The 16,680-nt window shown below is 38.9% G+C and overlaps 1 protein-coding gene across 1 annotated transcript in view; it reads right to left on the bottom strand.

Moving 5' to 3' along the window:
- Nucleotides 1-15,560, bottom strand: part of LOC139469335 (RYamide receptor-like) — a 71,019-nt gene extending 55,459 nt beyond the window's left edge. Inside the window, exon 1 of the mRNA XM_071251476.1 lies at nt 14,545-15,560. Within this exon, the coding sequence (XP_071107577.1) occupies nt 14,545-15,237 (693 nt within the window). The 5' untranslated portion in view covers nt 15,238-15,560. The remainder of the gene's footprint in view (nt 1-14,544) is intronic.
- Between the last annotated feature and the right edge of the window lie 1,120 nt (nt 15,561-16,680).

Raw genomic sequence — 16,680 nt, forward strand, 5'->3', positions numbered from 1 at the left:
TCTATTCTCCGCAAACTACCGTGTAGTTGGTCATCATCTGTGGTTTGCATGTCGAGCCATAGCGCATACTTCGAGGTAAGGAATTCAGCCAGCGATGCATTCCCAAGAGCCAGATCTTTTGCAACTTCTCAGCTTCGTCTTATAGAAGGGAGTTTTTTAATCTCATCCTACTGATGATATGTTCGCTTGCCTTGACTATATGGTTGATTAGACACGCCCTAGATAGTAAGTTTTACTTTTGTAATCTTTGGATGATAGAACGCCTAGGTATATCTGAAAAATGGTTCAGAAGAGTCCTCGAACAACACTAAAATACCCTCCAATGATCTAGTGAGCACGTTTAGATTGATATCCCACATGGTATCACCTTTGTTCCTGGAAATCTTTTGGTGTCGAAGAACGCAATCGTACAAAATGGCTTTACGGCTATACTGGTTACGAACTTGTCTGGCTAATACAGGGTCTGTTATCATATCAATGGAATAGCTAGCCCCATCAGTGGTTTTGATTACTCTGTGGTAGTCATTAAAAGTCAGTTCGTATTCTAACCTATCGGCTAGGAATGCTTGATAGAAGGGCATGTGACAATCGAGTAACACAAAGTCAAGTCGAATATAGAATATTATTATTAGCAGAATGTACACGCAGTCTCGTTGAAATATTATTATCAATACCTTGATACTGTAAGTTTTCCCATTCTTTTGCCTTTGTCCAGAGATCCATTTAACAGAAGTGTACATCGCTGTCATCAATACTCAAGACCTCATTACCGCAAATTTTAGTCGTAATTTTCTTTACAATTGCACGACCTATGTTCTGAACAAACTCCCTGTTAATGCCAGTTGAAGTCAAATTATTGTAAATAACAGTCGGTCTGTTTCTGGAACTAACACATCATGAGCGCTGAGATTGGGAATGTAAACCAGAAGTGTTTGATTTTGATCAATGTGGTGCTTGGGTTATGAGTTATAGGTACAGACTGCTTCGACTCCTAATTGATCCTGAAGTCCATGTTGTGGATTTAACTTGTGCCTGTATTGCGAAGACATTCTTTATATTGAAATGATGTTTGCTTATTTTTAATACAAAAAATGGATGATATTAATCTAGATAAGCTAATTGACACTACTGCAGTTGAAGGGGGACTGATGAAACCAGCTTTATGAATCTTACTTACGAACTTTTGCAATCAGCTGTTAATGATTATTATGATGTCTTAAAAGAACACAAAAAGTATGTGACTCCTATAGGCCGTGACTATTCCTAGTTAACAATAGATAGTAAAGGAATATTGCGACTGCATGGCTCTCCAGATATTGATCTTATAAATTCTTGTACTAGGAAACCCCTAGCGTTATCTACAGTAGCTGTGCATCGTGGCAGCATCAACATTATTCATAACATGAATAAGGTCTTGTAGACTATGACAATTCACAAGTAAAACTTTCTGCAAAGACTACTAAGGTTCTTCAGACTGTGCGAACTGAACTTTAGCAACACTCAAAGGAGGCCTTGGATGGCCTCGGAGAAATCTTGGCAACCTATGAAGAGTCTACATTACAGGCACCATCCTTAGAGTACAGTATTAGAGGGTTATGAGGTCTTGACAAACAGTGTGGGGTCACTCATCAATAATATAGCCAAGGCACATGGACTCGACAAGCATATAGCTTATGAGAAAACAAAAACTTGGCAGATGATGAATTCAGCAGATGCAGAGTTGCTGAAAGATTGAATAACTTAGAAGAAAGATCAGCCCGCTTGGAAGCAGCTTCCAATAATAGAGAAGTTCTTCATTCACAAATCAGTCGAATTTGAGAAACTATCAATCAAGATTTCAATGATGATACCACACTGGCCGAAAAAAATAAAATATTGTTCAGAGAACAGGGGATAACCATTACCAGTATTTTAACTACATTGGGATTTATCAACTTTGGCTCTTGGATTAACTGGAGGTGGTGGTATAGGCGGTGGCACACCTCCTAGTGATAAGGATGGTGTAAAAGAGTGGATAAAAAGCATTTAAAGGCATTAGGAGAAGCACTAGGCAAGCTCGCTGGGATAGCCGCGTCTTCACTTCCTGGTAGCGGGTATAGTATCCTGGCTCTTGAATGTATTAGTCAAGACTGCCATTTGGGCAGTAATTGTAGCAATTGTCCGACTATTTATCCAAATCATTAGTAAACCCGTCATGACTCTTCCTACTATAAGCCCTGTATTTTCATTGATATGTTGTTGATTTTGAGTCACAACATGTGGCTGTTGCACTTCTGTTAATTACAGTAGATGACCTTGACTTGACAATTCCTGTTTTGCCTGTGTTTGGTTGCGCTACTGATACAGTGTTAAGATCTGAATTGAAACCTACAACTACAATCATATTATTATAACCTACCACTTGGCCAACGTTAAGTTGCATGTTACTCGGTGTAAACATAGTCCACTTTAGATTCGGCAACTGTAGTACATCTTGGTATCAACGGGTGATGAAACAGCATCCTCTACATTTTTGCGCATTGAAAGCTGTCCCCGCACAAATGATGTTTGAGCGTGTTTGTGACTGAGCTCGAATGAGAGCCCAAACATAAGATCTGATTGAGTCACTAATAATTTCAGCGCCGGGGTGACTAAAACCCTCTGATTTATTTTTTAAAATGTTCCAAGCATTATCAGCATCTTGTGCTTGGTCAACCTCTTGGACGGTGAAAGCAACACCACCCTGAAAGTTCATATGATCGTCTCTCCACTCGTTACTCGAGAGAGCAAAGCTCGGAAGAAGCCGACCCCTTATCAATAAACCATCGCTGACTTCTTTAACAGAGTGTGCGACACCGTATGGAATACCGAGACAATAGTTAACTCCACACAGACGCCAATCTTTACTCGTAGAAAAACCTAATTCCCCACAATTACGTTCATATGCTCGCCGATGGTACGGATTATTTGATACATTCTATGCATGATCCTGAATTGATGGTGCACTTATTTCTGTAAGGATGCGCCTAAGCTGATAGTACACATGAAAGAAGAAAACAGTATTAGTTTGTCGCGATGGTCACTAACAGATACTCCACAGCCTGTTGTGGCACACCATATAGCAAAGTTTAGCTGGTTTTGACAGAACTGCATCGGATTGGATAACCAGTCATGTACTGTTTTAACTTTTGTTGCTGTGGACCTGTAATTTCTAAAGATATCAGGGAATTGAGTTTTAAACTGAGCACCAGAGACATCGACTAAAATTGTCGATTACTGCAATACTACTCTCGGTTTTACCAGCTCCAATATTGAAGTAATAATATAGTATCTTTGTATATTTAATATGTATGCTACACTCCCGGGAATAACAAATGGTCAGTCTATTCAACTGCTTCACACTATTGATAACTTGGCAGGGCAACTTGAAGTTGCTCTCTGCAATATAACGTATTACCCACAGTGGACCAATATAAGTACTGTGAGAGATAACGATAAGTTATTACTAGACAACGACTGTCATACTATATCTGATGGGTATTACAGTGTATGATCATCACTCAATGATGAAATTTTAAAACCTTTTTGAGCTAGTTTCACACTAAATGAGTCGAATGGGGTGCTGATTTTTTAAGCAGTGGAACACATTATATAAACTTGACAGGGACTTAGCAAAAACACTTGGACACAACAGTGGCACCCAACACAACAGTGCATGGAGTTAAATTTCCCGATATAGTTCCCTATCAAAAGTTGTGCATCCATCTTGAACAGATTAGTACAACAAATAATATTGAATACAAAAGTCCTTCAGCTTTACTAAGAGCTAACAGAATCGTTGTCATCATTGCAGTATAAGAAGTTAAGGTGGGGTATTATTACAGAGCTAATGATTTCTGTATTAGATGTAAAACATCAACCTGTACATATGGGATATTTGAGCGTGTCACTCCATATTATAAATAATGGTTAGTGGACTCTATGAAGCATTATACAACCTTGTTCGCGCCAATAACCATGGACTCGAAGCAAAAATCGAATGGCTACTGAATATCGTCATTGCCCCACCATATGTGACGAGGGACAAGGCACATCATTTAACTAAAATAATGAATAGTGGGGTCATACTCGGGGCTTATATTCCCTCAAAACGAAAGAGTGTGTTAGTCGCTCCCCTGCAAGATGGCCCAGGCTATATGTTATTGAGTCCAGCATTAAAAGATGTTAACTTAACTTTGGTTACTTAATTCAATGATATATTAAACAACTTTAATGCTATACCCACAAGCGCTACACTTCTTGTGGAATTCTTGTTTGGGGATGCGCCAGAACATGGCCTCGTGATATTACCGGGGCTATCAATTAAATGGTTTAAAAGACATGAACGTCAACGTTGTAGTAGTATTTTCGGAGCGGGATACAATCTTATTACTTCAACCCTTAATGGTATTGAAGTTAATATTATGAGTCTTTCGCTTTTTATGATATTTATACCCTATATTATAATCTAAAAAGGATGATGTATACCCCTTGACATTCTCGACCGACCAGTTAAACCCTCTTGTATAATATAATAATAAATTTACTATGATTATGGGTTTATATCCAGCGCTCGATGAAGCATCTGAAAAAAGGGATACTGTTGATGAATTTCGATTACATCAAATAAGTGAAATAAAACATCACATAGATAAGGGGCATGATTCCAGATTATTAGACTTGGATTATATAAAATGTATAGCAGAGCCTTGAATGCTCTTAGTGGTGTTGAAACTGCACTTAGCTAGTAGCAGCTAGGATGTAGCCGGTGTTGGTTTATTATCAACTATAATCGCCACGCCTATCATATATGGCATGGAAGTGCAGTCTCTGGACTGGCAGGAGTAGCTCTTAAATTTATTTGCAAAAACAAAGCATTAAAACATGATAGTATTCGTGTCTTGGCTGAAGCAAAGTTAAATAGCATTGAGGATCATATCTCAACAACACTGGCTGATTGCAAGATATCCGAGAAGGAGTTTCGTTTAGTGTTATTAGTAAACAGGATATTCGGTCAAAATCTCATAAGACCAGTGGCATAAGTGAAGACGAGAAAAAAGTTCACAGAACAAAGAAAACCAAAACCAAAAAACTGGTTGGAGATTAAGAATAAATTGTTTCCTCGATATGCATCGTAATCAATGACGATCATTTGATCGCATTGCATAATTTGCATAAACAATTACGTCTGTAGAAGCATTGATAGGGTTCGGGCCTGGTCTTGGGCGGGTTGCGGTAGAACCCTCATCACCTATACTACAATCTTCAATCATTTCAACTGGTTCGCCCCAATGCAAATGCAACACGCCTTCGGTAGTTTGACATTTGTTACTTGCGATTAAACACTTACGACGAACATAAATATCCATATAACACCACCGAGCCTGCATTGAGCAAGGCGATTGGTGATCACATCATGCCAACATTTCACAACTATCGTTTCCGGAAGGCATTTATTAAACCCGAGAGTGTTCATGCGTTTACACCAGCGCTACATTGCCTGTTGTAAATACGGTAATCGCTAGCGTTGAATTTATTGCATTTCACTTCTATGCCCGGAAGCAGAACTCCACAACAAATCATTTGGACAGAAATGACATTTGGGCAACCTTGTCTCAATCACACTTGTATCTTTTTCATATTTCTTGATAAAAAGCAACACACTACGGGTACATTGCAGCATATATCTGAAACGAAGAGTAAATCATGCTAAAAAACTTGTTTCATTAAAGTATTGCTTGAGAAAAAACTGTTAATTCTTACATGATGACATGTTTCGTTTCAGGGAGTCCTGTTATCTGATTTCATAGCTATTTTAACTGAATGGCGGTGATATAAAGCACACCTGGTTTATCTCCCTGGGTAGGCATGTCGACAGTGCAAAAACTTAAACAGATTCGTGTGTGGTTTTCGTGACTATGGATGATACCATATGGCCTGAAATTAGTTTAAGATGTACATAAAAATGCCCCACTTTCATGTTGAATATGAATGTCGAGATAGCTTCGAAACGTATGATGTTCTTAAAACCTTATCACCAGCCGCATAATATGATATAGCAGTTCCTCGGAATAAACTCTTAGTGCAGTACTGATATGTTCTTTGTGTTTTCTTATCAAAGTAAATCCATTAGCGAAGGACACGATACGATCGGAAAGTACAAAAACGGTGTAACACTTCAAACCGTCAACATATAACAGGAAGTTGTCAAGATTATCGACAGTTGGTTTTATGACGTTTGCACTCATGTTTGCAGGCATAAATGATGAACTCCATCTGTGTAGTTACAGAAATAGACCCAGTGTTGTGTCCGAGTATCTTCACGTTGCAAAAAAAATGCAAGTTTAATCCAGATGTTTCGGTTCTCTTTGAATATGTTCTATAATTGGATTTTCAAACATGGAGTAATGATAGTATGATTTTCTTGTTTCTAAGTGATCATCCGCTGCATTTATGTGTGTGTGTGTGTGTGTGTGTGTGTGTGTGTGTGTGTCTGTGTGTGTGTCTGTGTCTGTCTGTATGTCTGTATGTGTGTCTGCGTATACCGAAGTCATTGGTGAGTGGGGATGTGACTAGGTAGCATGTCAAGACGTTAAATAACGTTGACGTCATGGAATAGTAACGTCACTTTCGACAATAACACCTTAAGGGAATTGTGCCACATCTACAGACTGGCGATATTTATCAACAGATAAAACTCTTGACCAATTAACCATGTGAAAAAAAAGAAATGGTTTTCGTTCAACTTGACGTTTTGATTTGTTTACCACACGTAGCCTTTTAGGTATTGTTTTATTAACAATACACATCGTATCGTTGCATGCAATAGCTAGACTGCAAAGGTTTAAGGCGGATGAAGGAAGTGAAGTTTATATTGTTTTGCAAGGTGATGCTCCTATATTATTTCATGAAGGTCTCAAACGTCGACGTTGGCCACATATTGATACATTGCTTTTTAGAATGATGTTGGATAGTAAGTAAAATCGACTCGTAGCTTCGGAATATGCTACTTTCATCTACTCGTGTTGATAGAATTGAAATCAAAAGACCCCCGTGTGGGATTCTGTGTAAAAAAAACAATCTACATACCTCCAGGATATCTGCTAATCATCTGAGCTTATATCTACTTCAACCACGGTAAAGTCATGCCCATCCAAGAAGCAAACCCACGTAATTAACGTTAACTGTATTATAATCTGTGGTTAATTACAATTTCCACCTTGGCAGTTTCATGCTATTTCAATAAATATTCGTAACGTCTTAATATAATTCCATTACATGTTTAAGGATTGGAATTTCACATGTGTAGATATATCTCATCTTATCCTCAAATATTCAAATTGAAACAACCAAGGTTGAGATGTATGGATTCAATAAAAGTTAAAAGTTTACACCAACCATAAGTTTAACACCAGCCACCAAGATAAGGACCACGATAACGATGTTCTATATAATTTTTATACTGCTAAGTGTTGTATCATTATCGTTCATCACCTTATTTATTTTCTGTTAATCTATTTTGATGGTGTGTCAACCTGATGGTGACCTTTACTTATTGACCATTAGCCGGTCTTGGTGAGGATGCGGTGTCTGCGTACACGTACAGTGATGTCCCTTAAGCACGGATCAATAACTATGTGTGATATTATCTTCTTTGATATGTATACTCAGCTGCTCCTACTACTTATCCAGTCTATCGGAACGGGGCTAGATAAGTGTGATGCATTACATTTGCAGTAAAGATCATAGGTGTCTACATTAGTGTATATTATATCCTAACAGCATGTATATTTGGCCTCTTGAGAATACCATGAGGTAATGCTAATCTCTCCACTTCAGTTTAGATATAAGATAGAGATTCAAAATATTCAATGAATAGGACATTTGAAACCTCCCCTGGCATGCAAAAATCTGTCAGTTACCTATGCTTTGCTTTGCATTATAAATCATTAAAACCTGCCTATCTGTACCTTGCCTTATTAACTCAAAAAGCAACATAGTAAGCAGATACGTCATTGTGTCTGTCATACGAGATATCAGCCGAGAATGAACAGAATGCCACATCTTGATTACAACATAACTATTAATTTATAAACCCTTTCCATATTCACAAGAAATTGATTCAGTATATAGCATGAGCATATGTTTATGAATCACTATGAACTATTGGTGATGACAAGTGTGCGTGTGCGCGCCCTGCCCCATCGGTGGAGCAAGTCACAAACACATGCAAAAGCAAGTCAATTTTTCACCTAAAACAACATGAGAACACATGGTCAAAAGAAGGCAAAATAAGAAATTGCACACGTCTACCAGAAAACGGTTTGAAAGTTTTACTGAGGTCTTCAATGTAACCTTGATCAAACAACTCGTATAGCGCGCTCTTTGAAATCCTCGTAGAAAGAGCATGCTTGAATGCACCTCAAAAGTTGTGAAATGTAGATACCAAAGGCTGGAGCTACTGGAATATTGCTCGACATGAAGGGAAAGTAGACCACTGGAAAGTTGAAGACATCCTTCTGGCAATGCAGTGTTGTGAATATTTTTTGTCACTCTGAATGTTCATGCATAGGTAAAATACTGAAACCGATGATGCGGTTTGACTGGTCTATTATATTTCTTGTATTATGTTTATACAGACTGATATAGTATCATTTATACCATGCAAATATTTACAACTGATTTACAAACAAACAAAGTGTTAAAATGGTGCGTCCAAACGTGCAGATTAAATAATTGGTTTGGACCTCATAATGATGGTTGTAGGAAAATATATAGACAAATGCATTTGCTCCACCAAGGAGCAGCAATCTTTCAGAATCTTTAGTAGTATATTTTACACTTTGCACAAAGTGGTAATGTTATAAAGGACATAGTTTGAAGAGATGCCACACGGAGATGCAGTCTTTCCGACATTTAGTTGAGTATAATGATGCCAGAAGTTATAAAACGGCAATGGCCTACATTGGTACAGATTCATTCGTGCTAAAACAGACCCGCTCCTTTGAGAGCTAAGGTCCTCGTATAAGTAATGCGATTATATTTAATGTACGTAACTCGTTCCTTGATGTCTTTGCCAGAATCCTCTCTGTCGATTACGTAATAAACTCTGAACCACTCCCAGGCACTTGCTGAATGACATATTGCCCTCGGAAAATACCACATGTGTTTCGAAATAAGAAACAAATCACAGACGTTTGTGTTGATAACATCTGCAGAGGGTTCTCGGGTTCCAATATGCACTTCCAATTATACAGATACAATTAGAATCTGTGTATGTGTTGGCCACATAATTCTCTGGATGTTTATGTGAAAAAACGTCCAGCGATTATTATCGGTTAACTTTAAATAGCACGGCATGCCCCGTGTGTTATGGAATGGTGTAATTAACTGTAGTGCCAAAGTACGCCATTTCCAGGGCGCTTATTGTGAATGAGATTAAATATAAAGGTAAAAACTGTGCTAAAAGAAGAAACAGACATAAAAGAAACTTCTGATAGAATAGTTGCAATTATGCAGACATGGACTCGTGATCAAAAGTGGATCCGGAGAAGCTATTTTTGTCGTCGTAGGATCACTGATCCGTACGCAGCTATCACAAACAGTGCCTGGAAGAGTATTCCTTCTTTGACCGAACTGTGGTGTTCTACTCAACGACAGATGGACATTCACGGTGTCATTGGAATATGTTTGTAGCACCAAATACTGCTATATGAAACGAATTGATTGAGTCTTAAGGTGGCGAGGGAGTCCTATTCATGAACTTGTCTTTCAAGGAGGGATGTACATACAGAATCTGTCCCCATTGAACCGTATTTTATAGTCACCCGAACGCAGGTCCTAGATGCAAATTACTTTGGATAAAACAAACACAAATTGGAATAATGCTGACAGAAGGAACAGTATCGAGGCAAACCTGGGAGTCGGCAGGTCATGGGGCAACATAGGGCATACAACTGGTGAACGCTTTAGAAAGGACGGACAGATATGATCAATGACGAGATAGTATACATGTACTTGTTTTAAATGTATCAGTTCTATCTTTGTCCTTAAAGACGACGTTTTTGTGTGTACCAGTCCCGCTTCATAACATATCAAATTACTACATGAATAAAAGTATAGATTCAAATATTACCTAATATACCAAACCTTTAAAAAGATAGCAAAGGAGAGTCAAGGGTTCATCTGAACAAACACGGGAACATGCAGTCATTTTTGGAGAATGGGGTATGTGTGGCCTAACGGGCCTAAATTCGCTGTGCAGAGGGACCTGTGTCCCTTGGGCACGCCATAAAACCTATGTCAGTGATCGTGGGTTCGAATCCCGGTTCGCCCAGATTGTATTTATAGGCATGTCAGCACCATACCCGTGCTCGTGGATTAAAAAAGGTTGTAACCGAACTACAGACCTGAACTACTTCGGGCTTTCCTTCCACATTGGTACGTCGTGATATAACTGGAATAATGTTCAAAGCGGCGGTAAGCCCAACTCACTCGCTCACTTTTGGCGAAACCAAGATATAAATTGACCTCAGTGGTACTTCCTTGATAGTGGGGGGTCTAATGGTTTCTGGATGCGTATATTTCAACATTGATATTTAAACTGCATCTACGCATTATCTTAAGTTTCTTTAAACTGAAATGTCCTCAATGTGAATGTGCCAATAAGCCTAGTTGAATGATTAAGCCTTCCACTAATTGTTATGATGCAGAATTATAGTTATAATTTTAATTCTCAAAAAATGTCAAATTGTAGATTAAGAGTTCAACAAACATGCCGCAATAAATCTGACTTCATCGTAAAACATTCTAAACCATCTGTATAGTATAGATACTTACATGAATTACGCTGACATTAAAAGTTAAGAAATTAGATTAAAGTTTTGAAGTGTTCCTGTTTTAGAAGGCCAGTCTGAGCACATGTTATGGCATTACAATGTGCTTTAAATTTCTCCTGCCCTTCCAGCAGTAAATGGCACCACTAGAGCACATGCCATGGTTACGAATCTTTATGATCTATCTCTGTGGCGTTTTCATTTCAGCATGGAGTGCAATGGACCAAAATACCGGTCTCTCCCGCCCGTATTAACCACCTGTCCGCTTGATTAATACCATTTCAAATATAGACGGTTGTGAACCCAATTAAAAGCAAACTATTTACCTTGCCAGATTCCACATTAAACTTGGAATATTGATTATTATAGACATTTAATGGATTCAAGATTTCCCACATCTTGTTTTAATCGGAAAGTGCCTATTTCTGGTTGGTTGGTTGGTTTGTTGTTTAACGCCGCACTCAGCAATATTCGGATATATGACGGCGGTCTGTAAATAATCGAGTCTGGACCAGGTAATCCAGTGATTGATATCAAAAGCATCGATCCACGCAATTGGGATCAATGCCATGCATCAACTAAGTCAGCGAGCCTCACCACCCGATCCCGTTAGTCGCCTTTTACGACAAGCATAGTCGCCTTTTACGGCAAGCATGGGTTGCTGAAGCCCTATTCTACCCCGGAATCTTCACGGGTCACCTATTTCTGGAGCCACATATAGTTGTAGTTATACTTGTATACTGTACACTCACATATCCTCGGTTCATATGAGATATGATCCAGAGGCTATTTCATCTGTCAGCTGCAAATAGATGGGACATTTTGAAACACATTTCTGTTATCTAAATGTCACATGATTCCGATGCACCTAACGATTTGAGGTTGAAAAGAGCTACGGCAAGACATGTTTGTTCATAAATAATAATAATATAACTGTTATTACGCAAATGACTAGTTTATAATAAACGTATTATTGTTAAGTTTCAAGCCTAATATTAATTGATCATGTATCAGTATTTGATTGATGAAATCGTGTATTTGTAATCACCATAAAATATTCTCTTGTTTAGATTCACGTTTAGTTCCAATAAAAGCGCCGAAAACATTTCCATAATCATAAGAAATCTCCACTAGTCTATTGTACGAGTGTATTATACGAATACGTATTATACTATATTATAAGCACGTTTATATGAATCACTACCAAATAATGATGATACCAGGTATTCTGCCCCACCGATGACACCCGTTGATCCCGCCTTACGTTGATACCGACACAGATCTAGCACTATTATAATTGAGACCTCATAGGGATAGACTGTCATTAATGAGTAGCTCGCGATAAGGGTCATTCCCAGCACAAACCGACATACATTGGGTTTTTTCGAGGTCTCCATATTTACAATGATTGAACCCTTTATACCCTGAAGCCGTTTGTCTCAGACCATTGTGAAAATAACATCCATATGATACTCAAATACTCGGAGCCAACGCTAAGCATCAATGTCTGGACCTGTCAGTATTCAGTCTGTTATTATGGTATAAAGTGCACTCATGTCTTTCACATTCCAGTCAAAGGAAGCAGAATGGTCAATGCAAAGTCGGCGGCGTTAGTCTTCTGCTGCAATTCCAAATGCCAGTGAAATAAGACCTTGTGGACTCTAGTAGCTAATTATCGTTTTTGAAAAATGGGTCACATAAAGGTGCGGATACCAGTTGGCCTCATGGAAATCGCTGTGTAATCATGTAACGTAAAGTTATCACTCGGTTAATCGTACATCCTGCGAGTGTCGACTTCGAGAATGACAAGATGTGTTATCCAGTTTAAGTTGAACTTGTTAAGACTGAACAGCATAATGGGATTGCGATGCCAAAAGGTTTGTAGCCTATAGTGATTCATGAATGGGCCTTCACAACGAAAACTGTAAATGCCACATATAAAATATAACTGTAAAACACTTGCAAAAAAAGAATATTTTCAAATAGCGAAATTCTCTCGATCTGGATTTCAAGAAGGATTATAAAACATATTGTGCATGTGTATGTGTGGAACGTTTATGTTTGTTTATCTCGTTTTGTTGTGGTTTACATAAACAAAGGCACATTCAAATTATCAGTATATTTGCATAATTGAATCGGCATCCGCGGATCCTCCACAACTCTTAAGGGATCCCAAAACGAATATCCGTATTTCCCATGACTGCTACTTTCCGGTCTATGCTCTTTCCACTTTGTCCACACCATTTTTGAGCCCTGGAACAATGTCTACAGGGAGACGACGATTCAGACACTCATGAAACATGAATAGATATACGGCAATGTATATGATAAACGAGAAATGATTTTTATTTCATTTGGAAAATGTAAGATGTAATTCTCGTCTAGTCCATTTTTGTTGAATACAGCAATGTTTGAAACAGAACATATCTATCATTGGTTCCACGCTTTTTATAATGGGTTTGAAGCTTAAGTTTGAGAACAGACACGTACAAAGCAAGCATACATTAGGGCGAAGAGGACAATTTAACCCACAAATAATCCAGAAATGAATGTTTATCGGATTGTCCTGGTAAAACGTAGAGGCTGATGATGACACTTTACATTAGACCTACGTTGATAGTCGCCAAGATAGGCCTTATTCACTTCGTTTCGGCAAAACCTACTTTCCCATTTCTTCAACCTGCTCTGGTGTTTCTGTATACACTAGCTGCATGCAGTTTCCTGTGCCTTGTATACTTTATCAGCTCGAGATACCGCGCGTGTAACCTTAGATGATACACAGACTTTTCTTATCCAGTCGCTGAGTTCCCAGGAACGTAACTCGAGGGTTAAAATGCGTTGAAATAATGAGCTTACTCTGACACTCTGACACTTCAAGAATGCAACCTAACACAAGAAAATTTAGCATAAACGTGAACAGAGATTCCATTTGCTTCTGACAAAGTTTATACGTAGATTGATATGTATATAGTAGAGGCAACAGTTCTTATGAGTACGAGGATGGTGAGAGAACCTTGGTATTGATGCTTGATCAGAGCCCATTGGTAATTTAAACAAGGAGTTATTTCAATTCACCAAAGGGAATAATACTTCTTTGTAGAGATCATGACGTTGTTCCATTATACGATACCGACAGACCAACTCCATTGTATTATGCGGAAGGTCGACCCCCTGCCCGCGTCATACTAGAAGACGTTAAAAGATGGTACTTGATGTTACCCTGGCTGCCTCTCGCTTTTTACCATTCACCGAGACAGAATAAACCGGCTGAGTGGGGAATTATCCATATTAAACTGAGGCGTGCGGCGTGCTATTTCAGTAGGCTAGGAATATATAACTGTACAAGTACAACAGTCACAAATACGTGCATTGACCGAGACGTGATACCAAAGTTCCCATCACTACATACTGGCAGTCCATTCAAAACACAACCATTCATCAATATATGGGATGCATCAATATGGTCACGTTACATCGAATTTCATTTATTCTATTTCCTTACTCTTCATACTGTTACAATTATATATTTACATGTACACAAGGATATTGATCAAGATTAAGTTCCGTTATTTCACCTCAACCATTTTTTCTCAGATAATTCCATGAAGTTTATATATATATGCTTAGCCAGAACCTATGCTTGACACACAAACGTTTACTGGCACCCCAGTGTTATTGAATTATCACTCACCTTTTTTTTCGCAGCGGCCAACTGTAATCGGCGTTTGTTCCCCTCGTCGCTTTTGAAGTTCTTTACCCAGATGTTGTAGCCGATTTTGGAGTATGAAAATATCAGAATCACAAGGGGTCCAAAATATTGTAATACCATCAATGCCACACTGTATGTATATTTCTTTGAATGATCTTCCCAAACCTCAAAACACTGCCCACTTGTATTTGAATAGTAAACGAGTTTTGAATTCAAGAATATAGGTAGCGGTATCGCCAACGATACAGTCCAAATTGCCGTTATCACAAAGACTGTTTTTCTCGGTGTGATTCTTTTAAGGAAAGGGTGCACTATCACAATATAACGATCCAGGCTCATGGCAACAAGCGTGTAAGAACTGAGCACCACAGTCACTCCCTGTATATATTGAAGCACCGGGCACATTACAGCAGGAAATGGCCAGTAGTTTTTCAAATTAACAGCAGCAGTGAAAGGTATGCAAAACACCGCTAAGAGTAAATCACTGACAGCCAAATTAACAATGAAATAGTTAGGAACTGTGTGCATCCGCTTGTAAGCAAACACTAAGTAGCAAACAACACCGTTCCCACCAATTGCTGTGATAGTAATAATCGAGTACATTATGATGAGAATGATCTCCATATACTCCGAGATTTTCCAAGGAAACTGATCTTGTAGGTCTGTATCGTTCATTCTTTATTACTCCTTAGCGGTTCAATGAATAATGGGTCCCAAGAGCCGAGAATAATGTCCATCTCCCTGACTCTACCTCGGCGGTAGAGAGTCGGCTTGCCTCTGGCTTCTATCGCTCCCGCTTACACCTGCGCCAGGATCAGTCAATAATGTTACCACAGTCCTCCGCTTGGAAAACCCACTGGCCGATTCGTTCACAGATATACGTGACTCTTCCTTATCAAGGGGTATCCATTGTGCCCCGGGTATCGAAACGACAGACGGGACTTCCAGCGACTGTGTTCTTTATACAGTGCCTTTCAGTGTATGTTTCCTTTCATGACGGCTCGAAGTCGCAAGGAAGTCGTAATTGCCAGATTAAGGCTCGGTGTCTGTTGATGCACATTAAGATATGAGGGACGTTCCACGTGTCAAGAGAATGGAATGTTGAAAAAGAGTTCCAAGTGCAAAATTAAAAGTACATATCGACAAAAAGTAATAATGTTATCTTTCCAAAGTTCAAAAACGTATTTTAATGTGTATCAGTGAAGACATAGAGGAATATATAAACGGATACGAAATTCATGTTACATCGATCTTCTTCATCGCTCACGAGGTGAGGTTAATGAGGTTTATTTAACGTCGCGCTCAAGATTATTGCACTTATATGGCGACGTGCATGCACGTGCTTGTGTGTTAGTGTGTTCTTGTAAATGTACTAGTCCGGACTAATGCCAGCTCACTGAGATACCATGCCGCAGTTTATCATGAATACCCCACTCAGACACAGTATATACTGTATCCGAGCCAACGAGTCGTCGTTTTATCCCTTTGATGCTGAGCGCCAGGCAGGGTAACAACAAGTACAATATTTTAACGTCTTTTGGTTTGACATGGATCGAACCCACGACCTTCCACTCTAGACAGACGCTCTATCCACCAGACAAGGCGGTCCCCGATATTGTGACAAGTTCACCGAGGGGACGTTTTACCACTAGACCACCAAGGCGGTTCATCGCTCATTAATGTATGTGAATCACAGCGTAAGTCCATATTATGATGAAACAAATCGTCGAAAAGTTTTTGATTACATAATATTTCTACTTAGTTCTCTTCTAAGTCGCTGTATCATACGCCATATCAGCCGAGTATGAAAGGACGTCACATTACATCTTGATAATAACAAACAGACTTTTTACAAGCAACAAAACACTTTCCATAATCACAAGAAATCACGATCCCAACTATATCAAGAGCAATTGTTTATGAATAACTATCAGATAGTGATGATACCAGCTGTTTGGGAAAAGGCGACCGTATCCTGCCCCACCGGCTGCATTCATCACAAACACGTGAAAAGGCAGGTCAAGTCTTCACCTGAACAACCCACAAAAAGGGCACCAAATAAGTATTAGTGAATCTAAAATGCCGTTACACCTCTAGTGCTGAAAGAGCTGCGGAGTA

Source organism: Haliotis cracherodii, unplaced genomic scaffold, assembly GCF_022045235.1.
Source record: "Haliotis cracherodii isolate W230 unplaced genomic scaffold, xgHalCrac1.p SCAF_2, whole genome shotgun sequence".
NCBI classification, from domain to species: domain Eukaryota; kingdom Metazoa; phylum Mollusca; class Gastropoda; order Lepetellida; family Haliotidae; genus Haliotis; species Haliotis cracherodii.